Source organism: Carcharhinus amblyrhynchos, chromosome 6 (genome assembly GCF_965287045.1).
Source record: "Carcharhinus amblyrhynchos chromosome 6, sCarAmb.v2.hapA, whole genome shotgun sequence".
In the NCBI taxonomy this organism is placed as follows: Eukaryota; Metazoa; Chordata; class Chondrichthyes; order Carcharhiniformes; family Carcharhinidae; genus Carcharhinus; species Carcharhinus amblyrhynchos.
In genome coordinates, this window is record NC_137329.1 from 58,242,551 (window position 1) to 58,269,749 (window position 27,199).

Here is a 27,199-nt window from a genome sequence, read left to right on the forward strand (position 1 = left end):
GTTGCATTTTTTTATGTCCAGGAGATATTCTGGGCATCATACTTAGCAGATTAATCCATTTGTTAAGATGATTAATGCATGAATTTTTATTTTCTGTAAGTGGAAAAGTCTGGTTGAAGTGCTTAGTACTGTCAGTAGATTCAAAGTAGAAACCTAGTTTTAGACTGGGCCACTCCCATATGATTAGAAAGAATTATGCACCAGAAAGATGACCTGCAAATGAACATTGAATAACAATGTTTTGCCAAGGTTAAGAGTTTGATGTGTCTTTTAGGGGAAGGAAGAAGCTGTATTTGCCCCTGAAAGTTCACATCTCTTAGATAATGTTTACTTTTCTCATCTTTTGAGAAGTTTTTTTTTGTTTTTAAATGCAGCCTATGTGATCCAACAAAAGAGATACTGTCTACTCTGCACAATTCATTGCAGAATTATTCTTCGTACAAGTAATAATTAGCACTTGTGGAAGTTACAGTCTATTTTTCAATATATTGTTTATCACAATAATGACAGTTTTTAATCAATCACTTACAGGCACTGATTTTGATGCAATTAACTTATGTTTTATTTTTTAAGTTCCTTCTTTGGCTACATTTGCCTTTCTGGAAAATCTTGTCCAGTACTACAGACTCCATCTCTTGCAATCAGAAATTGGAGAAGAAAGAGGCAACCTGATACCTGAAGTACCAGACCACCAACAACAATCTTTAAAGAATAAGGTTCAGCATCACTATTCTCAACATCATTCTCAACACCCACCAACGCAGCTACACCTTCAGCAACAGTACCAAATTCAACATCCTGAAGAGCAACAACCAGTAGATCAGCAGGGTCCAGAGCCTCAACAGATGCAGCAGAAGTGTTCAGAACAAGAACTTAAGGTTGAACAATGTGATGAAATTCCAGAACAGCATCATAGCCAACAATATTACTCAGAGCGACCAAAACAGCAGTATCAGCAGAAAAACCTCAAAGAACAGCTCGGTGAGGTACCACAAAGTAACAACCAGTGTCAACAACAGTTGGTGGTGGAGCACCATTCATTGAATTCAAACCAGTTGACGCAACTCCAGCAACAGTCACCACATCAATTAACACTGCTCCCGCAACAATCGCCACATCAGTTACCACAACTCCAGCAACAGTCACCACATCAAATGCCACAACTCCAGCAACAATCAACACATCAAATGCCACAACTCCAGCAACAATCAACACATCAAATGCCACAACTTCAGCAACAATCAACACATCAATTGCCACAACTCCAGCAACAATCGACGCATCAATTGCCACAACTTCAGCAACAATCAACGCATCAATTGCCACAACTCCAGCAACAATCGACGCATCAATTGCCACAACTCCAGCAACAATCAACGCATCAATTGCCACAACTCCAGCAACAATCAACGCATCAATTGCCACAACTCCAGCAACAATCAACGCATCAATTGCCACAACTCCAGCAACAATCAACACATCAGTTGCCACAACTCCAGCAACAAAAGTCGCATCAGTTGCCACAACTCCAGCAACAATCGTCACAATGGGTGCCGCAATCCCAACAGCAACTACCTGATCAAAAGACATTCTTATGGCAGCAGGAAGATCTACAACCATTGCCACCTGTGCCGCCGCATCCACAACATCCAGTTCACCATCAGCTTCCACAGTATCAGTGCCCCTCAGCACAGGAGCCACCACGTCTGCAACATAGGTTGAAGCCTTCAACTTTCAAAGATATATGCCGTAATCTGAAAGCAGTAGCAGCTCGTAAACGCATGCGACAAAGCCAACCATCGGTAAGAATCATCTCTTTATAGAAAATGAATCTATATATTGATCAGCTGTTTTCATTTGAATATAGATAAATCAGATAAAAATCATTGTCTGCCAGTTCACCAATGGCCCCAAAGTAAAGTATACTTAGGTGTACATATGACTTGCATGCTTATGAATCCATGGATTAAAACTATTTTACAGTTTCAGACAAAAAGACATGAATAGAGGGTGTAAAAAGTTGATCATTTAGCGTATCTGTGGGAGTGCATATATGTGTGAGCACTAGAGAGAAAGATATGCCAAGGCCTTCTAGAGAATGCAAAGGACTTTGCTAGAATGGTAACAGAAATGACTTTGATTATGTTGAAAGACTAGAGAAACTAAGATTGTTCTCATTAAAGCATTGAATCATGGAATCCCTATGGTGCAGAAGGAGCTAGTCAGCCCATCGAGTCTGTACGAAACACAATTCCACCCAAGTCCCACTCCCATGACCTCACATATTTACCCTGCTAATCTCCCTGACTCTAGGGTCAATTTAGCAAAGCCAATCAACCGAACCCACACATCTTTGGACTATGGGAGGAAACTGCAGCACCTGGAGGAAACGCACGCAGACATGGGGAGAATGTGCAAACTCTACAGAGATGGTGACCCGAGGCTGGAATTGAGTCCGGCTCCCTGGTGCTGTGAGGCAGCAGCGCTAATCATTGTGCCACCATACTACCCAAAGCAGAAAAGATTAAGGGGAAATTCAGTAGAGCTGTTGAAAATTATGAAGGATGCTGATAGAATACAGAGGGTGAAACTGTTTCTACTGGCAGGAGGTGACCTAGGTTGAAGATAATTAACAAAAGAACCTGAGAAATATGAAAAATGTTTTTATGTAGCAAGTTATCATTATCTGGTATCACTTCCTGAAAGGGTGTTGAGGGCAGTTAAGTAATAATTTTTAAAAAGGAATTGCATATATATCTGAAAAGGAAATATTTTCAAGGTTGTGACGAAAGGGCAAGGGAGTTGGACTGATTGAATACCTCTTTCAAAGGGCTGGATTTTCGCAAAGCCATGGAGACTCTAGTGATCTTCCAAAATGGCAGGTGGCACCTGGATCCAGAAGTCTCGCTGGCATTTCTGATGGATCCTGTTTTCGTCTGGGGGGTGGCTGCAGTTGGGGAACTGGGGTAGGATGTGATTCCACATGTGGGAAACCTGAACTCAGTACTGCTGGGTTCAAATAGATCCTGTTTTTGCTGGAACAAGGGCCTTATCCCTCTGTAGGAGTGACAAGTCTGTAGATATGCCCTATATGCTCTTAACTGGTGATTTAGGCCTGAAGAACTGTCAAATTATTGAAATGGCCAGTCCTTGCAAAAAGCTATCTGCCTATGTCTCTTAAGAGGTGAAAAAAACTGTTCTAGTAATTTCAATAGGTGTTTGTTGACATAACGCTAAGTGCTGCCACTTTATCATTATTGATACTTGGCTGTTTTCCAAAAATTATCGTAACCACAATGGGGTCTTTTATGTTCACATCTTGATTGACAGTTCAAAGGGGTTATTAAAGAATTAGCTGTCTTTAATTTGAGGCTATGTACTTAAGTCTATTTGTTTTGATGAGGGATTCAGTATTTGAGGAAATTTAAAAATTTTAATGGGCTTTCATGAATGGAAACTTCTTTATATAGAATGTAATAGACATTCAGAGCTTCATTTTATTTCATCTCAACATGTCTCCTGAAGTGTTCCCATGGTGGACATTACGTGTGTTGAAATGGAGATTGGAGGTTAATGAGCTGTTATGAATTGGCTTGGGGCAATACTGGCTCGAGGGGACGCGTGGGGGTATGGATTGGCATGGAAGGTATGAAGGGCCGTTGGGAGTGTGTAGAGACATGGATTGACATAGAGAGTATGAGATTCATTGAGGATGAGTGAGGGACGTGCATTGACAGGCAGGGTACTAGGAGACATGGATTGGCATTTTATGGGCATAGGGAGTGGATGGTGGTGGGGGGGGGGTGGAGGCAATGGGGGAAATAAAGTGGTTTGATTGACATAGGCTACAGGGGCTAATATTTAAGAAAACAATTGGGAAGAAGCTGCAGAAAACCTAGGCAAATCCAGGAGTGATTAACCATCCCCAGTTGTCCTCGAGAAGGCCAGCGTTTGTTATCCAACCCGAAATGCCCATGTGATGAGTGTCTTGCTCAGCTATTTCTGATGACAGTTAAAAGTTCACATTGCTGTGGATCTGGAGTCACATGTAGACCAGTCTGGGTAAGGACACTAATGAACTAGATGGGTTTTTACGACAGTCGTCAATGGTTTCATGGTCACCATTAGACTTTTAAATCCAGATGTTTATTAAATTTGACATTCTACAACCTGACATGCTATGGCGAGTAATTCACTTCCTGACTTCCCAAAGCCTATCCACCATCTACAAGGCACAATTCAGGAGTGTGATGGAATTCTCCCCACTTGCCTGGATGGGTGCAGCTCCAACAATATTCTAGAAGCTTGACACCATCCAGGACAAAGCAGCCTGCTTGATTGGCACCACATCATTCAATTCCTCCACCACTGATGCTCAGTAGCAGCACTGTGCACTATCTACAAGATACACAATTCATCAAAGATCCTTTGACAGCACCTTCCAAACCCGCTTCCATCTAGGACTAAGTCAGCAAATAAATGGGAAGACCACCACCTGCAAATCCCTCTCCAAGCCACTCACCATCTGATTTGGAAATATATCGCCGTTCCTTCGCAGTCTCAGGGTCAAAATCCTGGAATTCTCTCCCTATCAGCATTGTGGGTCAACCTGGATTGCAGTGATTCAAGACAGCTCATCACCACCTTCTCAAGGGTAACTAGGTATGGGCAATAAATGCTGGCCAGCTAGCGATGCACATGACCCATGAATGAATAAAAAAAAAACCTTTTACCTTGTTGATGACTTTGGGTGTCTTGTGCACTTGAATGGGCCACTGCTCTCACCTCCTCCCCTGCTCCCAGAACCAGGGTCCCCCTTGTCCTCACTTTTCATCCCACCAGTCTCTGGATTCAAAGGATCATCTTCTGCCATCTCCACCAACTCCAGCATGATGCCACTACTCAAAACATCTTACCCCATTCCCCCTATCAGCCTTCCTCATGGACTGTTCCCTCTGGGACACCTTGGTTCACTCATTCATCATACTTAACACCTCTCCCTGTCCCCATGGCACCTTCCCATGCAATCATAGAAGGTCCAATACCTGTCCCTTTACCTCCTCCCTGCTCACCATCCCAGATCCTAAATGCACTTTTCAAATGAAACAGTGTTTCACATGCATTTCCTTCAATCTGGTCTATTGCATTCACTGCTCCCAAAGCGGTCTACTCAACATCAGAAAGACCAAACGCAGACTGGGTGACTACTTTGTTGAACACCTTCAGTCCCTTAGCAAGCGGGACCTAGACTTTCCTGTCACTTGCCATTTCAACACCTGGCTGTGGTCGTGACTAGTGGTGTTTTGCAGGGATCAGTACCGGGACCTTTGCTGTTTGTGATATATGTATATAAATGACTTGGATGAAAATGTAGATGGTGAGTTAGTGAGTTTGCTGACAACACAAAAATAGGTGGAGTTGTGGATAGTGTCAAAGGTTGTCAAAGGATGCAACAGGACATAGATCAGTTACAGATGTGGATGGCAAAATTGCAGGTAGAGTTTAATCCAGGCAAATGTGAGGTGCTGCACTTTGGGAGATCAAATGTTAAGAGTAAGTATACAGTTAATGGCAGGAGCCTTAACATCATTGATATACAGAGGAACCTTGGGGTTCAGATCTAAAGTTCCCTGAAAGTGGCCATACAAGTAGATAGGGTGGTAAAGAAGGCGTTTAGTATGCTTTTCTTTTTTGGTCGGGGTATTGAATACAAGAGTCAGGATGTCATGTTGCAGTTTCATAAAACTTTGGTTAGGTTGCACTTAGAGCATTGCATTCAATCTTCATTGCCATATTACAGGAAGGGTATGGAGGCTTTGGAGAGGTGTAGAAGAGGTTTAATCCAGGATGCTGCCTGGATTAAATGGTACGAGCTATAAGGAGATGTTGGACAAATTAGGGTTGTTTTCTCTGGAGCAATGGAGGCAGAGAGCAGACCCAATAGAAGTCTATAAAATTTTGAGAGGCGTAGATAGGGTTGACAGTCAGAATCTTTTTCCCAGAGTTGAAATGTCTAATACTAGGGCGCATGCACTTAAGGTAAGAGGAGGAAAATTCAAAGGAGATGTAAGGGGCAAGTGTTTTACACAGAGTGGTAGGTGTCTGGAACGTGCTGTCTGGAGTGGTAGTGCAGGCAAATATGGTAGGGGTGTTTAATGGGCTTTTAGATAAGCAAATGAATGTGCAAGAGGGATATGGACCAAGGTTAGACAGAAGGGATTAGTTTAATTTGGCGTCATGTTCAGCACAACATTGACGGCCAAAGGGCCTGTTCCTGTGCTGTTCTATGTTGTATATAATCAAGAATAGTTAAGGCACAAAAGAAGGCCATAATGCGCATCATGACTGTGCTGACTCTCTAAATAAGCATTTAGCTTAATGCCGTTCCTTTGCCTTTTCCTCATACCCCTGCTTAGTGATTCTGAGCAAGTAATTATTTAATACTCTCTTGAATACCTCAATTGAACTTGCCTTCAGCACATTTCTGGACAGCACATTCCAGACCCGAACCACTCATTGTGTGCAAAAATTTTTTCTCTCATCACATTTGTTTCTTCTGCAAATCACCTTAAATGGTGCCCTTTCATTCTTGACCCTTTTATGAGCAGAAAGAGTTTTTCACTATCTACTCTGTCCAGTCGCCTCATGATTTTGAACATCTCTATCAAATATCCTCTCAGCCTTCATCTCTCCAAGGAGAACAATCCCAACCTCCCCAGTCTATCCTCATAACTGAAGTTTCTCATCCCTGGGAGCATTCTTGTAAACCTCTTCTACACTGTCTGCAGTGTGTGTAAGTCCTTCCTATAATGTGGCGCTCAGAACTGGACACAGTGTTTCAGCTGAGGTCTAACTAGTGTATTGTATAACTTCAGCATAACCTCCTTGCTCTTGTACTCTATGCCCTTATTAATACAATATGCTTTAATTGACTGCCCTCTCCTGTCCTGCCATCTTCAATGATCTATGTACATATACACCTAGGTCTCTCTGCTCCTGCACCCCTTTTAGAATTTTACCCCTTTTCTCCATGTTGTTCCTATCAAAATGCATCACCTCTCACTTCTCAGTATTGAACTTCATCTGCCACCTATCTACCCATCCTACCAACTGGTCTATGTCCTTTTGAAGTTCTACACTGTCCTCACCATAGTTTACAATACTTCCAAGTTTTGTATCATTTGCAAACTTTGAAATTATCCCTTGGACATCAAGATCTAGATCATTAATATATATCAGGAAAAGCAAGGGGTCCCACTAATGGCCTACGGGGAACATCACCACAAACCTTCCTCCTGCCTGCAAAATGTCCATTGACCGTTACTCTCTGCTTCCTATTATTCAGCCAAATTAGTATCCGTGTTGCTATTGTCCCTTTTATTCCACAAGCTGTAATTTATCTCAAGTATGTTATGTGGCATTGTATCAAATGCTTTCTGAAAGTCAAGTACATTACCTCAACAGCATTATCCCATCGATCCTTTCTATTAGATCCTCAAAAAACTTTGGCAAGTTAGTTAAACACAATTTCCCCTTTTAGAAATCCATGCTGGTTTTTCCTAATCAACCCAAGTTTTTCCATTTGAATACTATGATTAGACTGGGGGAAATGTGAAGCAGATTAAGATGAGTTTAGAGCACATGCACCTTAAAAGTCCAGAACATGGTAAATAAGATTGGCAAGCTGTGGGCACAAGTATCAACAAGCAATTATAATACAGCAGCAATAACAGAGACTTGGTTTAAATGGGGCAATTAATAGTCCTGGTTGTGATGTAGTCAGCAAATAGAGAGCAGAATAAAAGCTAGGAGGAGAGGGTGGCTATATTAATTAAAACACAGTACTATAAAATGATGATGTAGTTGTCAAAGTTGTCATAGTTCCAGATGACCATAGACCATGGTAATGATTTAACCTGAGGATTACCACACCTCAGGCAAGGAGCAAGGTTGAGAAGAAACACATCAAGGTGTTTCACAAGAGCATTATCAAATAAAATTTAATACAAGTTACATTAAGACTTTTAAAGAGCATTTTTAAAAAAGATGAGTTGGAGGGTGATTAGGTTTAGGGACGGAATATCACAGCTTAGGTCATCATACTGTAGTTGACAGCATGGCCACCAAAGGTGGAGTGATTAAAATCAAGATACTGGAAGTAAAGACAAAGATCTCAGAAGGTTGTAGGATTGGAGTAGGTTACAGGAATAGTAAGGGCCATTGAGAGATTTGAAAATGAAGATAAAAGTCTTAAAATTGAGGCAGGAACCAATATAGGTCAGTGAGTACAGCTGTGATGGATGAACAGAACTTGATGTGAGTTAGGATACAGACAGTAAATTTTAAAATGTGCTAAGGCTTACGGAAGGTGAAAAGTAGGGCAGCAAGAAAACATTGCAATAATCAAGTTGAGAGGTACAAGGTATGGATGAGGGTCTCAGTAACAGATGAACTGAGACAGAGGTGGAGATGGGATATGTTATGGTGGTGAAGGTAGATAATTTTGGTGATCAAGCAAATGTGTGCCCAGGGCACTTGAGCAGTAACTGAATACAATGTTGCAAATAGTCTATTTTAGCCTTAGACAATGGGCAGAGAGAGAGATGAAACTGGTGAATTAATTTTGTAGCAAGGACCAAAGAAAATGGCTTTGGTCTTCCATTTTGTAGTTAGAGATTATTTTTATTCTGAATTGGATGTCACACAAGGAATCTCATTGATCAGAGATTGAGAGTGTGGTGCTGAGGTGGATCTGGATGTTGTCAGCATTCACATGGAACCTGTCATGTTTTAGGATGATGTCACCAAGGAATGGCAAGTAGATGATGGATAAGAGGGCCCCAGGGTCTCTAGAATTAACACTGTGGGAATGAGAAAATCAACCATTGTGGGTGGTACTGTAAACCTGGTGGGATAGTCACACTAAGCTAGATCATGGAGGAGAGGTATTGAAGAAGGGCAGTAAAGTCAAATATGTCAAATTTTAGACAAGTGAAGAAGAACAAGGAGGGACAACTTGCAAAGGTCACAGTCATATAGGGTGTAATTTAAAACTTTGATGCTGGCCATTTCAGTGCCATAACAGGGTGGAAACCTGATTGGAGAAAGACAAACATGGAGTATCCAAGTGCTTATTATTTTGTCCCAGATTCATGTCTTTTAAACGTTTCAACACCATCAAAGTTAAGCTGATTGGCCTATAATTGCCGGGTAAACTCTCCCTTTTTCCAACAGGGGTATAACATTTGTAATCCTTCATATCTGAGGAGAATAGGAGGATTGTGCCCAGAGTCAGTGCTCTCTCTAACTTATTTTGGGCTTTGCAGTGATTTATTTAAGCACACAGCCCTATTAAATTTTCTTATGTGACCGTGGAGGGATGATAATTTAAAGGGGTTAACTAATGCATAACTTAACTGGGAAATTTGGGGTTACAGCACTGTCACATAGCTTAGGGAATACATTTCCTTGAGCCTCTGAACTTTTCACCTTAATTTCATACTCAGTACCTTACTTCTGTCAACAATGCAGAAAATATCTCATCGAATGAGATAGAATAAGAAGCTAATACCAACTATCCCCCCCCGCCCCCCCCCCAAAAAATTATTCAGGTATGTCTGTCAATGAATAGCACGACAAATCCAGTTTGGCTGTTCTGACTCTCTATCTTCAGTATTGTTGGAAACTGTGATCAATGGTGCTGTCAAGTAGCATTTGCTCACCAATTACCTGTTTGCTGATGCCTAATTTGGTTTCTACCAGGATCACTTTGTTCCAGATCTCGTTATAACCCTGGTCCAAACATAAATAAAAGAGCTGAGGTGAGGTGAGAGTGAGTACCCTTAAGGTCAGGGCTACACTTGACTTAAGTGTGCCATCAAAGAGTTCTAGTAAAATTGAAGTAAATGGGAATCAAGGGAAAGTTTTTCCATTGGCTGAAGTCATAGCTGACACAAAGGAAGATGGTTGTGGTTGTTGGTGGCCAATCAATTCAGCCCTGGGCTATAGTTACAGGAATTCTTCAGGCTTTGTACTAACCACAACTACCTTCAGCTATTTCTTCCCTCCATTATAAGGTCAAAAATGGGGAATGTTTGTTGAAGATTGCACAGTGTTCATTTCTAGCAAGACCTAGAAAATGTTCAGGCTTGGATTGTGAAGTGGCAAGTGACACTTGCACTGCACAAGTGTCAGATAATAGCCATCTTCAACAAGTCAGAGTTTAACCATCTCCCTTGACATCCAACATGATTGTCATCACTGAATTCCCATCATCACATTCTTGGGGGTCACCATGAACCAGAAACTTAATTGGACCTGTTGACTACTGTGGCTAAAAGCATAGCTCAGTGGCTGGGTATATGGTGGTGAGTAACTCAGCTCCTGACTTCCAGAACCATTTCACTACTGTCAAGGCACAGGATAGAAGTGTTATGGAATCACTTTCAGTTGTGTGGCTGAACACAGCTCCAGGATAAAGCAATCTATTTGATTGATACACTGTCATTGACTTTAAATATTCACTGTCTTCATCAATGGTGCATTGTGAATGCAGAGTGTATCTTCTGCAAGATGCACTGCAGCAAAATGGTAATGTTTCTTTAGCAGCACCTTCCAAGCCTGAAGCTGCTGTCTAGATGAACAAGGGCATCAGATGAATGGAAACACCACCATATGCAAATTCCCCTCCAAATAATTCACCATCCTAACTTAGAAATGTATTGCCGTCTCTGCTTCATCAGTGAGCCAAAATCCTAAAAATCCCCAAGTAACAGCACTGTAGGTGTACTTACACTAGAAGGGTTGCAGTGGTTAAAGTCGGTGGTTTGCCACAATAATCTCAAGGACCATGATAGACAGTAAAATCTGGGCCTTGTCAATGACATCCACATCCAGGAATGAATAAAAAAACAAATGAGAGAAAGAGGGTGTTCAGATCCAGGAATAAATAAAAAAACATGAGAGAAAGAGGGTGTTGAGATACATGGAGGGAGAACTTGGTCAGGCTTATAAAGAAAACAAATGATTAGACACAAGTAAAGGGAAAGAATTCAGACATATGGGGATAATGTCTGTAGAGCCTCAAAACAGATCGAGCTTAATGGAGCCCATTATACATATTGCCATTAATTTCAATAGAGAAGAGAATACGGTAGTTTGTTTAACAGGTAATCAATCTATCTAAGCCCCACTTCAGTTGAAATTTATCACCATGTACATGGAATCTTTCATGTACAGAATCTGAAAGACTAAAATATCAATCACAATTTATATTTATATATCCAACTTAATGCAATAAAACATCTCCATACGCATTACATGAGTGTTGACACCAAATTATGTAAGATAATTTTAGGGCAAATAGCCAAAAGCGCAGTCAAAGAGATCGGTTTTAAAGAATGCTCTAAAGGAGAGTCTGTTAAATTGTGGAATCATTCATGTACCAGAATTGGATGAGCTCAGGGGTCTTGGAGCATTGCAGGTTTGAGACCACAGAGATAGGGATGGTCGAGGTCAGGATTTGAAAACACCGTGAGAATTTTAAAATGGGGAAGTTGCTTAACCGGGAACTAATCTTGGTCAGCAAGCACAGAAATGATGGATGAACCCAGGCATGGTGTGAGCAAGGATACAGTCAGCAGAGTTTTGGTGATCTCAGGTTTACAGAAGATAGAATGTGGGATGCCAGCAAGGTGTGAGTTGGAATAGCCAAGTCAATGGGTAACCAAAGCATGGATGAGGGTTTCAGACATAGAGAGAGAGGCTCTGACATGGCAAGCAAAGGGGATTAGGAGAGAGAAACAGACACATTAGGAGAGAAAAAGCAAGAACGAGAGTTGTGGAGAGACTTTCAGCCAGTGATTAATCTTGTTAGGCAGTCCCCCAGGGCTAAGAACATAAGAAGTAGGAGCAGGAGTAGGCCATCTAGCCCTTCGAGCCTGCCCCGCCATTCAATAAGATCATGGCTGATCTGAAGTGGTTCAGTTCCACTTTCCTGCTTTCTCCCCATAACCCTTAATTCCCTTGCCTACAAAAACCTATCTACCCATGACTTAAATATATTTAGCGAGGTAGCCTCCACCACTTCAACGGGCAGAGAATTCCAGAGATTCACCACCCTTTGAGTGAAGAAGTTCCTTCTTAACTCCGTTCTAAACTGCCCCCTCCTTATCTTGGGGCTGTGCCCTCTAGTCCTGCTGTCCTTTCTGAGCAGGAAGAATCTCTCTACTTCTACCCTATCCATCCCCTTCATTATCTTATACGTCTCTATAAGATCCCCACTCATCCTTCTAAACTCCAATGAGTACAGACCCAGTCTATTTCGTCTCTCTTCATAGTCCAACCCCCTCATCTCCGGTATCAGCCGAGTGAACCTCCTCTGCACTCCCTCCAAGGCCAAAATATCCTTGCGCAAGAGCGGCAACCAAAACTGCACACAGTACTCTAGCTGCGGCCTCACCAGTGCCCTGTATAGTTGCAGCAAGACCTCGCTGCTTTTATATTCTATTTCCCTCACTATAAAGGCCAGCATCCCATTCGCTTTCTTGATCACAGTGGCACAGTGATTAGCACAGCTGCCTCACAGCGCCAGGACCTGAATTCCATTCCAGCCACGGGTGACTGTGTGGAGTTTATGCATTCTCTAATGTTTGTGTGGGTTTCCTCCCATAGTCCAAAGATGTGTGGGTTAGGTTGATTGGCCGTGTTAAATTGCTCCTTAGTGTCAGAGAGATCATTAGCAGGATAAACATGTGGGGTTATGGGAATAGGGCCTGGGTATGATTGTTGTTGATGGGCCGAACAGCCTCCTTCTGCACTGTCAGAATTCTGTGATTCTATGATTCTCAGGATCGAGGATCATTTGCTTCCGTTCTGTTTCATAGGTTCTGAGATGACAGTGATAAATACATAGTTACTGATATGCAGAGATTGAGAGAGAACATATCTTCTAAAGTGTAAGACATGCAGAATTAGATGTTTAAGTTAATGTCACTAGTGCCTAGCAGGGAGCGAAGTACTGCTAGGGAGTCTGCATGTGAGCAGAGAGATTAATATTTAAAGTATATTAGGTTCAGTGATTCAGGAAAATCACCAGCTTTTCAAGATGCCTGTGGTCAGGCAGTAAGTGCCTGCTTTGCCAATGACACCACATTCTGAGAATGAATATAATAACTGAGGTTTGGGAGTGTAATTTCCTTTTATTAAAACTGGGAGTCATTAGATTAAGATGCGCTTCCCTAAGACTTTCCTTCCTGTAATCATAAAGGATGTACATAAGACAAGAAAAGCATGGTCTTTGTTTTTAATTCCAATTCACAGCTAGTGGTAATGTTTTGATGGCTAGAAATAGAGCAGGAAACATTCTAGTTTAAAAGCAAAATACTGCAGATGCTGGAATCTGAAACAAAAACAGAAAATGCTGGAAAATGTCAGTAGGTCTGAAGTCATCTGTGGAGGGAGAATAGAGCCATTGTTTCGAGTCTGGATGACTCTTTGTCAGAAATTATCAATTCATCATTCTAGTTTATTAATAGGAAAGGGAAGCTATTAGTTTAGACACTGCATAAAAGCAAATGCAGATGCTGGGATCTGAAACCAAAAGAGAAAATACTGGAAAATCTCAGCAAGTCTGGCAGCATCTGTAGGGAGAGAAAAGAGCTGACTTTTCAAGTCCAGATGACTCTTTGATAAATGGTCATTAGGTATTTTGGTATTAGTTTAGATCAGTATTTTATGTTAATTTTGTACGTATTTAAATAGGAGTAGTTTTGTGTCCATTAAATTAAACATATATGAGTGGCACAGTGGCCAGCAGTGTTGCCTCACAGCATCAGCGACCTGGGTTCTGGCTTTTGGTGACTACTTGTGTAGAGTTTGCATGTTCCGCTCGTGTCAGCGTGGGTTCCCCCTGGGTGATTTTGTTTCCTTCCAAGGCTGGAGGACATGAAGGGATGAAATAAGACAACATTTTTTGGCTGGTTCAATCTTGTCTCATTGATTAAGGAAATGCCGGGAATGTTGTCTGTATAGATTTCAAGAAAGCTTTAATGAAGTACTACATAAAAAACTGGTTATCATAATTGAGGCTCAAGAAAATGAGTCAGTGTCAGCTTTCATTAAAAAACTTTGCTTAAAGACATCAACCAGTGAGGCGTAGTAAATGGATATTTTTCAGAATGGAGGATGGTAGACAGTGGTATTTCCCAATGGTCAGTGCTGGGACTGACTATTTTGACAGAAATAAATGAATATGTTTCTTTTGTTGCATAAAAGTTTTTCCCTGTGTCATCTACAACTTTTTTGCTAATTACCTTAAATCTATGCCTTCTAGTTATAAAATTCAGACATTAGGGGTGAAATTTTAGAGACCTGTTGCAATATAGGTGGGGCTGTAAAATACGGGGAGTCATTAAAACGTCCACTGACTTTGGCAGGACCAGAAGATCCCGCTGCTAGGAACATCCATAAAATTCCTCCTCACAGTTTAATCACCTCTATCAAATCTTCTCTTCGTCACCACTGTTCTAAGGAAAGCAACCCCTGTTCCTCCAGTCTGTCCGTATAACTCATACCTCATTTGTGGAACCATTTTTGTATTTCTTATGTACGTTTTACAAAGTCTTGATGTCTTTGCTAAAGTATAGTGTCCAGAATTCAATACAGTACTTAGTTGGGCTGAATTGGTGATTCCTATGGATTCAGCATTACGTTGTGGCTTTTATAGACTGTGCCTGTATTTATAAAGCCCAGGATCCCAAGTGCTTTGTTAACTGGTCCTGCCACTTTCAAACATTTGTGCACAAACATCACCAAATTTCTCTGTCCTCGCACCCCACTTTTAAAATGGTATCACAGCTTGTATTGTCTCTCTTCATTTTTCTTATCAAACAGCATTACTTAACACTTTTCAGTGTTGAATTTTATCTGCTGTATCCACACATTTTACTAGCTTATTTTCTCCTAAATTAAGTTTAAATCTTCTACACCCCTTACTACATTTGAGTTTCATGTCATTGGTAAACTTGAAAATGATGTCCTGTCTACCCAAGTCCAGACTGATATTGTATACCAAAAGAACAATGATCTGAATACCAAACCCTAGGTAACATCACCAAATATTTCCCTCCACTCTGAAAAATAGCCCTTCGCCACTATTCTCTGCTTTCTGTTAGCCACTTCTGTATGCACACAGCCACTGTCCCTTTAATCCTATGGGCTTCAATCTTTCTAACAAGTCAATTGTTTGGTACTTTATCAGGTGTCTTTTGTATGTCTTTGTATACATATTAACCTTATCTAATACTTCATCAAATAATTCAACCAAGTTAGTCAAACACCATTTGCCTTCAACAAATTTGTGGTGGCTGTCACTTATCAGCCCATATTTTTCCAAGTGCCAGTTAAATCCATTTCAGATTATGCTCTCTAAATTGTCCCTTTGTCTTTATCAAACAAGTACAGTTGATTAATTGTACTTTCACCGTAAATTGCTTGGAGTTTAAGATACAGTGCGGTTGGGATTCTGTAGTCAACTGTATGAATGTGTTTTTAAAACACTGTTCTATAATGTTTCTTGTTGCTTATTTTTAAAAGGAAGGAGTGCAGCCTGGATCTGGGATTTCAGTCTGCTGCCTTAACTTAAATTCCATCAGTCCTGCTGAGAGAAGTGACCCCAGCAAACTAACAAGAGCACTGCTAGAATATTTTTACACTGAACAGCATCTGGCTTCACACTGTGCTCGAGGCAAAGGCAAAAACAGTGGCTTCAATATGTCCAGACCAGCTCTTGATCCAGATGTTGTGGATGCAATCAAAGGTATGCAAAACTTTTTTTTCAAGTGTTACATCTGTGAGGATAATGTTCATCTAAAATTTCAGCCATGGCAATAACTACAATGATGCAAAGAATTTCACATAAAAAAGCAGCATAGATGTTTTAGTTTGAACCTAGCCTGGCTGTACTTCATCTATAAGTGCCTGAACCTGATCTTGTGTCCCAAAAACTCTTTGTCTTCCTTGTAGATCATAAATCTGTACAATTCAGCTTTGAAGATATTTAGTGACCCAATCTATACTGCTTTACACAGTAGTGAATGCCAAATATTAACTGCTCTTTGAAAGAAGAAATTCATTTTCATCTATGTTGAAAGGGTAGAAGGGGACTACACTCATGTGATGAAGGAGCAGTGCTCCGAGAGTTCATGCTACCAAATAAACCTGTTGGACTTTAACTGGTGTTGAGAGACGTCTTTCTGTTAAAAGCGATGCCACTTATTTTGAAACTATGTCCTCTAGCTCTAGATTTTCCCCAGAAAGGAAAATGTCATCTCGGCTTCTGCCCTGTTAAGCCCTCTCAAAATATTATAATTTTCAATAAGATCACCTCTCACTCTTTTAAACTCCAATAAGTTATAGGCCTATATCTTTCAAGCTTTCCTCATAAATCAACTGCTTCCTACCAGAAATCAGCCTAGTGAACCTTTTCTAAACTGCCTCCAATGCAAGTACATTATCCTTAAATAAGGAGACCAAAACTGTAACAGTACTCATGGTGCAGTCTCCAAAGCCCTGGACAGTTGTGGCAAGACTTCTCTCTACACTTATACTACATCTTCCTTGCAATAAAAGTGAACATTCCATTTGCCTTCCTTGCTGTAATTGCAGGTAATGAGAGCCCTCTGAACTGCAGCATTCTGCCATCTCTCTCTCTATTGAAATATTATTCTGCTTTTCTGTTCTTCCTGGCAAAATGGACAACTTCACATTTTCCCGCTCTATTGTACTCTATTTGCCCACTCAATCTATCTATATCCCTTTGTATGTCTCTTTGTGTCATCCTCACAGCTTACTGACTTTGTATTGTCAGCAAATTTGGGATCAGCATGCCCAGTCCTTTTACCTAAATAATTGTAAATAGTTGAGACTCCAGCAGCGATCCGGATAACAGTCTGCTGGTTACAGTTTACAAATATGAAAATGACCATTTCTCCTGTCTATCTGTTTCCTGTCCATCTGTTAGTTGTTCCTCTATCCATGTTAATCCCCAAAGCCATGAGCTCTTGCATAGTAACTTTCTATGTAATGCCTTACTGAATACTTTGTGGAAATCCAAATACACTACAGGGGCAATCTTACCGGTTTGTCATGCTGGTTGATCAGCCAGGGTGAGTGGTATGGGGTGGGGGTGGGGATGTGGGGGGTAGGGGGGTGACAGATCTCCCGGTGCACTGTATATACTGTACACAGTGCACAGGGAGATCAGGGCAGCTGTGCAACACTTACCTTAGTGCTCAGCAGTTGGTTTCCCAACATGCATAGGCTCTGCCACTTAGCCAGCTGGCCAGAATCACATTTTGTATTTTTTTTCTCTCTAAGTGCCTTACGATTGCATCTGGGAGCTTGCCCAAAAAATAGATATGATTCTGTCACACTTTCACACTCGTTCAGCACTTGGAATTTCTTTGGTAGGATCACGAAACCTTAAAATTATTTCCCATATACCCAAGTCCAAACCATTATTGTATACCAACAAAAACAAAGGTCCTAATATTAATCTCTGGGGGACATCATCATGTTTTCTGCTTCCTGTTAGCCACTTTTGTGTGCACACTGCCACTGTTCTTTTAAACCCATGGACTTCAATCTTGTTAACAAGTCTATTACATGGTACTTTATCAAATGCCTTTTACCTATTCATGTATCCAATATCAACACTTTATATCATCATCGAAGAACTCAACCAAGTTATTGAAACACAATTTGTCCTCAAAACATTTGTGATATTTTTCCAAGTGGCAATTAATTCCATTTCAGATTATGCTGTTTAATTTTTTCTTATCTTCCTAACATTTGCAGATCTTCATTTCCCTTTATCCACTCTGCTTTTTGCATCCTCAAAAAACTTTTAATAATTTTTCCAAATGTAATTTCCCTTTCATAAAACCATGTTTACTCTGCTTGTTTGTATTATTTTTTAAATGTACTGATTCTACTTCCTTAATAATTCCGCATGACAGACATTAAGCTATTCTGGTCTATATTTCTTGCTTTCTTTCTCTTCCTTTTCTTGAATTGAGATGTTACTTTTGTGGTTTTCCAATCAACTAGGGCTCAGAATCTGGGGAATTTTAGAATATTACAACCAATGCATTCACTATGTCTGCAGACCCAGAGTACAAGACATCATATCCAGATGACTTGTCAGGTTTTTGTTCCATTAATGTTTCCTAGTACTTTTTCTCTAGTGACAGTGATTGTTTTAAGTTCCTCCCTTTTTTTTGCTCCTTGATTTTTTAAAAAACTATTCCTGAGATACTTTTTGTGTCTTTTGAAGATACAAACAAAATTCTTGTTCAAAATCTGCCATTTCTTCATTTCCCATTCTCACCCTCAAAGTGACCAATGTTTAGCTTGGTTACTCTCAGCCTTGTAGAAGCTATTGCTGTCTGTTATTATATTTTTTGCTAGTTTATGCTCATATTCTATTTTTTCCTTATTTTAAATAATTATTTGCTGATTTCTAATATTTTTCCAATCTCCTGATATGTGACTAATCTTTGCAACATTATCCACCATTTCTATCAGTTTGATACCTTTCTTAACTTCCTTAGTTAATGACAGATTGTGTATTCATCTTGTAGAGTCTTTCTTCCCCAATGGAATACAGCTTTGTTGAGAGTTTTGAATATCTCCTTCAATGTCTGCTGTTTCTTACCTACTGTCTTACATTTTAACCTATTTTCCTAATCTACTATTTTCATATCTTTGTAATTGTCATTATTCACTACTAGTCAATAGTTTCAGACCCTGGTTTCTCACCTTTAAACTGAATATGAAATTCTACCACAAAGCAGTTATTCTTGCCTACAGGATTTTTTTACTGAGGTTATTGATTATTTCTATCCCATTACATATTACCAGGACTAAAATAGTCTGTTTCCTAGCTGATTCCAGAATGTACTGTTTTAAGAAACTCCCCCAAAAACAATATTAACTCATCCTCAAGGCTATCTTTGCCAATTTTATTTGTCCAATCTATATGAAGATTAAAATCACCCACCATTATTGCAGTTCCTTTCTTACAAGGCCTTTCTTATTTAGTGATGTGTACTATGTCCTAGACCACATCTACTGTTAGGGGCCTATAAACTACTACCACCAGTGACTTATTTCTCTTGCTATTTCTTATTTCTAACCAAATTGATTCTACATCTTGATCTTCTGAGCCAAAATCATTTCCGACTGCTGTTCTGATCTCATCTTATCTTAACAGAAGTACCCTGCCTACTTGACCATTTTTCCTATCCTTTCAAAATGTCAAATATTCTTAAATAGTCAGTTCCCAGCCTTGGTCTCTTTGCAACCTTGTCTCTGATCTGCCAGTCTGTAATGGACAATTGCAAGGACTGAGGCTTCTCCAGTACTCCTTCTGGATCCCCTTATCTACCTCTTTTACAATCACACTCTGTTTTCCCTGACCATGGACTAAATCTGATTCACCCAACCTCGTGTGTGTGACTGTCTCATGAAGCAAAGGTGTACAGGCAACTTTCCCTCTCCCTGATGCATCTAAAATGTCTGAAGTTTGGATTTTATTGAATTTTATTTAACCAATTAGTGTTTCAAGTTTAGAAATACCATTTGATTATAACTTATAGTTAAAATAAGTAGTTTAAATGGCAAAGCTATAAATTTAGCACATCACTAATGTCTGACCTGTATGACTTTAAATTCCTGCCCCAGTTTAGAGAAAAAAGGATTTTTGCAATTCACCAACCAGTCACTAATCTGCTTACCTAATTAATGCCTTTGGACTTCAGATCGCATTGTCTCTAGCTGTCTTCCTTGGACCATTCTTTGTTCTGTACAAAACTAAAACAGTGCTTCTTCCCTCATTATGCCATAGTATCAAGCCAGGGAAACTTCAAGCACCTTGGGAATCTTTTTAACATTGCTGCTGCTTGGAGGATCCAGGCCAATAACTTTGAACGTTTTCAGTTCCAGTGCATATCTCTCTTTCCCAAAAGCCCTTTGAGCTCGAATAGAAGGCAGAGGAGTCCTCTTATAAAGTTCTGCACTCTGAGGAAGCATCATCACGTAGATCATGCACACCTTCCACTAGTACAGATATCTCAGTGGGGACTTTAGTGTTGGAGAAAAATACAGTAGTGGAGAGGCCTTGTTGGTGACTTCAGGATAGTGTAAGCTCTGCTCAATTGGATGCAGTCAAAACTTCTGGCAGGAGCAGGGGGGTCATCCATTAACAGGGTAATTCTGGAGTAGCAACACAAAATATGCAAGGTTCTGTCTGCATTTTCAGAGGCACTGCACACGCTTGGAAGGAAGTTGGAAGAGTCTGACAAAAACATAAATGCCATGATGTAACAGGCATTAGTGCAGTTCTGCATCTCCTTCGAAAGACTGGCCACCTGCGTAGTAATTCAAATTGGCGGGTATTTGAGTGCTTGCACAATAGTCAAACTGCCACACTGGATAAAGGAAGATGGAGGATGGCCGTTCTGCACTTCATTGAAGTACGGTAAAGTGTTCTCCAGCTCTTGGCTAACAATGAAGTGTGGGTGGGCCATTAGAGGAAGGATGGAGAAATGTGCATGGAAATAGGGAACCGGAATTAACCAGTCCCCTAGGAGATGGGAGTGCTGTTGAAATGGTGGCAGAAGGTGACACCTTGAACATTACTTGAACTGTGCTTGGATGAGACTGATGTAGGCAGCTAAATAAGCAGCTGCAGGCTCACTAGATACATCAGTCTTCTCCCTTGTTTCTCCTCTTCCTCATCTGGGGATGCAGAGGCTTATTATCTCCTTCTTGAAGTTCCAGTTCTCTGCAGCACCATATTTTAGAAAGCACAGCTGACCATTATTGTTCGTGCCACCATTGCTGTATGTACTGATGGACGCCGACAGATCTGTGTAGGCACCTGAATTGCTCTTCCAGCAACTCCAATGGCTTGATCAGTGAAGTGCCTTCATATTGTTCCTCTGCACAAGTAGTAGGGCTCCTCCCAGATGTCACTAACTATGTCTTTACAGGGTTGCATTTGTTGCCAAGGAGCCACCTGCTTACTCTGCTTGGAGGAAAACCTGTGAAGAATAAGAAGGCATCATGGCAGCTTCCAGGGCATCTTGCAAGTTTATGCATGAAAACCTTTGATTAGTCCCAGATCAGTTAAGCATTGATGGAATGGAGTCCCTTTTGATGGCACCTTCATTATTACTTCTGTGCAGTTTATAACTCTCTGTACATGTGGGACTCCAGCCGTTAGAGCAAATGTAAAAACTCCCTGGCTCTGGTTGGTCTCATTCGTAGTAAGGTGGATTCCAGGCAGAGGTCACCTGGGGAGATACATTTGTGGGCAGCTGATTTTGAAATCCAACAGATGTCACTGGCAGATTCCTGGAGGCAAAGATATGCAGCGCTGTGGTGGCCTTGACAGCCATTAGCAGTGCTTGCCTACCCTGTGCAAGGACTCTTTTGAACTGGAGCTCTGTGTCCATCCCCTCTGTCTGATGCAGTGGCATTTGCTCAAGGAGAAAACAGCTGCTACTGCTGGTGGTGCTCTTGCTGCCCCTCGTGATGTTGCTCCATCTGTTTCTCATCAGAAGTTCAGCTGTGTAAGTTTTCCCAAACTGCAATGAAAGCTGACAGCAGGGAAGTGCTGATTGAGATGAGTAAATTCCAACTTTGAAGAATTGACTTCCAAGATGTTGGAAATCATCTGCAAAGCAGTGAAAGCACACTCTCAGAACACTCCTATAACCAACTGCCTTTCACTTAACCTATGCTGTTCACTGTTCCAGCTGTCAGTTTTACTGAGCCAGAATGCTGGGTCAAATTGCCTCTATGTATTTAAATGACTGACCCAACATCTTCAAGACAATTTCCGGTGCAACTCAGAATGCATGCTGGTTAAAGGTGGAAGTGAGCAGGGGCCTTCACACGCCAGCATTTTTGAGGGACATTACTGGCAAAAGCAAACCCCCCCCCCCCCCCCCCCCCCCCCCAGCCGCCTTAGGTACAACTCTATGTATAAATTCTGATGAGCAATCTATTTTTGACATTGGTCATTTACTGAGATTTGTATCTACTGTATAATTCAGAATATTCAGTTTGTATTATTGGAATATTCTTTTTTGACTTTACATAACCATAAAACACTTTCTGAGTACAGTGAGCTGGCATATTCTGACCCCAACTCTAGTACTTAGCGATTGATTCACTAGTTCCAGAGGTGTCTGCACAGATTGAATGTGGTGTTATGTAATAAATTTGTTATTTCATTTTCATTCCATGTCCTGCTGTGTGTAAATTCCGAGTAGGTAATGGATTAAGACATAAGTATCATGTTTAAATAATCCTGTTGAAGTATATTCACCAAAACCTTCACTTTCCACTTTGTATTTTGCAGCATATGTACAGCTGAAGTTCACATATGTGACGGACAAGGCATTTTATGCTATGGTAAACAGCAAGTGCAGCGACAGCAGGAAAAAAATCCGCTACATTTTGGGAGTCCGGGACAGAACTGAAGACACTCCAAACTAGTAGGAGTTTGGTGTGGGTTCCATGATGGAAATCATGGGGCTAACAGTGAAGGAGACAAGATCGGGAATTGGGGGTACCATGAAGAAGCAAATTTTTGTTTTGTCTAAATTATTAATGTCAGGCAATCCCCAAATTAACTGAGTCTACCAGAAAACAATAATTGGTTCCTGAAGATTAGATCTATTTCAGTTACTTTTGATCATATATTAGAATTGGCTTTAATCTACTAATCTTTTTGTTCTAATAGCCACTGCCACGAGCATTGCGCAACAGTCTCTATGTGTTTAATTTATTCATTCAGGTCTTGTGATGCAAAAAACAGCTGACAACATTGCTGCCACAAAATAAAGCACATGGAAACCTATTGTTCGTCATTTATTTATAAAATGTGATCTGTACCGGATGAAAAAGCTACTTGAGGAAAAGAGTATTAGTGAGAAATTACACAATAATTTTAATAGTAGCCAGAAGTGGCAATTATATTACCACCAATAGCTTTGTGCTTTTCACCTTGATGATAGCTTTGATGTTTTGCACCACGTTTCTGTAGCACTGGTCTAGGGAGAGCACTGGTTCAACCGACTGATTATTTGAGTTAGACATGCGACTAATTAGAAGCTAATTTTATCTTTGGCTTCAGCACATTAAAAATCTTGTGTCCCATCTGTCCATCCCAACATAAAGTAGCTATGACCATTTGCTATCAATGAAGCAGAACACCAATGCATTTTTTTTAGATTACATTTATGGTGAGGTAGACTTTTCACCTATTGCACTTCAGTGATAGCAGAGTTTGCTAGTTGCGTACTATTAACCTATTTAAATTTGCTGGCCACTGAAAAGGATATGCATTTTCTGCTGGCAGGAAATGCTGCTACTGCGAACCGTGTGAAAATTCAACCCAATAACCTCCCAAACATTGAAGATAATATGTGATGAAGTTGGAAAATGATACCGATAACACTAAATTTTATTTTTTGTATTGCGTTAATGCATGTTTTCTTTTTACAGCCCCTTAAGCTGCTCATTTGATTTTCCAGTTGTTGAAATTGACATGTGAAGTTGAGTATCACAGTATCTTTTGATTGCACTTCTAGGAAGGGCATGAATTGCTGAAATTATAGAATTCAAGTATTTACTTTAACCAAGTGCCCTTTCTTGTAATTAGTCATCTAATTTCATCATGATGGAGGAGAAACTCACTAATTCATGGGAGGCCACAAAGATCATGAAAAATGAAGCAGCCCTGAGATAATCAAAAACTAAGTTGAGGATGACGCATATGCTATTTAAAACTAGTTCTAGACAACCCATCTTTATTTATGATATTAAAGACTAGTTTGCAAAAGATAAATTTTAATTGTTTTTGTCCAATATGTTCACCAAAGTATAGCATATAATTTTAGATATACATTCTAAGGAGGAAAAAGGCAATAATTCAGAAAATAATCAAATTTCATCAACTATATTGGACTTGGTGGTGAAGATAAATATTTTAAATATAGTGCTGTTTTAACACTCTGGGTATAAAAACTAGTATTTGATTTGCATTTTTGATTATTTTCTATACCTACTCATGACATTTTAGTAATCTGTGTACATGGCCTCTGGACCTCTACAGTCTCTAGTTTTTCTATATTTAGAAAATACTCAGACCTGTCTATTTGAGGTTAAAGTGAAACATCTCGCACTTAATTGCATTAAAATATATTTACCAGTTTTGTCTGTTTACTTAACCTGTTAATATTTCCTCATAATATAATGCTCCTATCTACTTCTAGTACTTCTATTGCTGCCTATCTTTGTATCATTGGCAAACTTAGATACGTGGCTCTCTATGCCATCATCCAAGTTGTTAAATAGGTCCAACACAGATTCTATGGTCAAATCCTGCCAATTAGAGTACTTGCTTATTAATCTTATCTGGCCCTGCCACTCAACCAATTTCATAACCAGTTTAATAAGTTGACTTCAATACCGTGAGTGTATCAGAGAACTTCTCAACGTACTTACCAAAAACTGTTGTTTTATACTTTATTAGGGGAATTGATTCCAAAATGCAACACTCTTACAACTCTGCAAATTTATCCATTGTTGTGATTACCAGGGTTAACCTCATAACCATCTTGAGTTAACTAATCTTAATAGCATTGTACTTGGCTCCACTTCCTAGATTAAGAGGAGAAAATTGCCAAGGTTTCTCTTTACTATTGTCCAAAGGTTCATGCTAGATGTGTGTTTGTGATGTCTAGGCAGTGTCTCAAATATGAATACTGACTACTTGGGCAAAGTATGTGAAGGAACTCATGTGTCATCTGTGACAAACAGTCAGTACCTACAAATGAGGAGAGGAGAATATGGTGATAAAAGGAAGAATCCATAATTGGTGTAAAAGACAAGCTAATTATTTGGGTATCAGAAAAGTAGAGCAGAAATAACTGATAAAGGAGGCGGAATTCCATTGATCTCTGCAAATTGGCATGTTGGTTTGGTTTCAGTTTAATCAGTCAGTCCAGAAGAATTTTAATCCCAAATATGATTTAAGAAAGCACAAAGTGCTGTGGGTTGCTTGTTTTTTAGTACCATTTTTCTAGAAAATGTAGCTGTTACATTCATCATTGAACTTCTTTAATACTTGAAATTACTGTGAATTAATTTACTTTTGTCAAATATGTACGTTTAAAGCTGAGGGTCAGATTTGGTTCAGTTTAATCAAACATGTTAAATGAGCTCAGTTTTCCAATTCCACTTGATAGAGTAGGTCAATGTAGAGTCATCCAGTGTTCTTGCATTCTGACCAGTAACCAATAGGAAGAGGTTGTATTGTGGATTTGGTATAGTCACTTGTTTTAAGTATTATCTTGGAACAATCAGCAGTGGATTTTAACCTTCGTATCCTGAGTGCATCTGAATCACTTACAATGAAATGTGATTAAATGGTTATAGCTGTTTTATAAGTCCATCTATTTGAGAATTTATTTTTAGTACTGTAAAACCCACATGTTTTATCTTGGTTTGGAAGTAGCATCTTTATTGTCAAGAGATATAATTGCAACTTTGAGCATGTATCTTATATTTATGAATTTATGAAACCCATAAACTGATCAAATGAAGATTGATTTTGGGGCTAATATCTTGAGACACATAATATACAATATATATCATTGCTTTGTTGGTCCACAGAGGATCATATGTGATAGACTGGGATTTTCTACATGTTCCTCAGTGTTGGAATGATGAAAGTTTTCCCAAGCTGTTTTCACTTGCTTCCTCAAAGTCTGCCATGTAATCAAACTTCAAGAAAACCTGGGTTCAAATTTGTATTTAAATTCCTCCCAAAGTATGAAGTAATTAAGTATTTATTTCTGCTGCATCACGTTTTCTTAACATTGATGCCATTGGTTCCTGAATTGGATGTTGCAAGTAGTTGTCTGATGTTTGTATTTGGTGGAGGGCCTAATGTTTATGATTCTGACCTTATTGATTGCAGGAATGGAAGAAACCATGACAAATGTGAATATATTTCAGCATAGTCAGAAGGAAATTCATGTAGCTGCGATATATGTCCTGGAAGTTATGACATTTTTTATGTATCCCTCAATTAGTAACACATTGGCAGACAAATTGTTCTGTAAGTGGCATCTGAAAATGTTATAACTATATATTTTTACAAATTGACCTGTTCCATTTTTCAGTAAACATTATGTTAATATTACAAAATTTAACTTTATTTTATTCTGTCCCTCTGTTATTACTGATTGAGGGGAACTACATCCATGCTGGCAAGCAAAATTTTTAACATTCAATGTCACCATGAGATGTGCGGCAAAAGTTTAGTACAAACAAAATGTAGGGTTCAGGACTATAATTTAAGCTGCAAAGTAGTTTTACACTATTAATATTGAATTATCCAGATAACTTATATGAAGTGACTGAAATAAGAGGGATATACAGCGCTTATTTTGAATGGGATTGTCAATTGATGCGAAGTTATAGAAAAATTGGAATAGGAAGAGGTCATTTCGTCCCTCAAACCTGTTTCACCATTCAGTGAGATCATAACTAATCTGGGACCAGGTCCACATAACTGTGTTCTGCATTAAAGATGACAAAAGTATTGAACCAGGAAAGGTATTGTGAGATTTTCAAGAGGATGACTGCAAAATGCTTTGGCAATTGCTAAGACTTGTTTGGGAGTAGAGAACATAGGCTTTGGGGATTTGCAAAAGGTAATAGAATTGGCAGATGAGTTGCAGGACACAAGCAGTTATTTGGACTTGAATACGTGGTTTTTCATCCCATCAACTATGTCATTAATGAAGACAATGAATAAGTGATGTTCCATCCGTGCAATAGATTACTGTTCATATCCTGCCAATTACAATATCAGCACATTATCTGTCCTCTCTGTCACCTTTCACCTTTCCATTTTCCCAACTACATCAATAATCTGTCTTCAGTTCAATAAGCTTCAAATTTAGTTAATGGCACCTAATGAGGAACATATTCAAATGCCATCTGAAAGTCCACATAAATAACATCCATAGACATTTCCCTGTCCACTAATTTTATTACCTCTTCTAAAATCGGACTCAGTGGCCTAAAGTTCTCTGGTTTCCCTGTTCTCTTTCTT

At 39.7% G+C, this 27,199-nt stretch overlaps 1 protein-coding gene across 2 annotated transcripts in view; it reads left to right on the plus strand.

Annotated features, from left to right (window-relative positions):
- Positions 1-27,199, plus strand: part of prdm11 (PR domain containing 11) — a 165,551-nt gene that overhangs the window by 114,968 nt on the left and 23,384 nt on the right. The window contains exons 8-10 of one of the 2 annotated variants that reach the window (XM_080190514.1): positions 574-1,802; positions 15,595-15,817; positions 22,430-22,930. The exons of the other annotated variant lie outside the window; for it this stretch is intronic. Coding sequence (XP_080046640.1) covers positions 574-1,802; positions 15,595-15,817; positions 22,430-22,566 — 1,589 coding nt within the window. The 3' untranslated portion in view covers positions 22,567-22,930. Of the gene's footprint in view, positions 1-573; positions 1,803-15,594; positions 15,818-22,429; positions 22,931-27,199 lie in introns of those variants that run through there. 2 annotated transcript variants of the gene reach the window in all.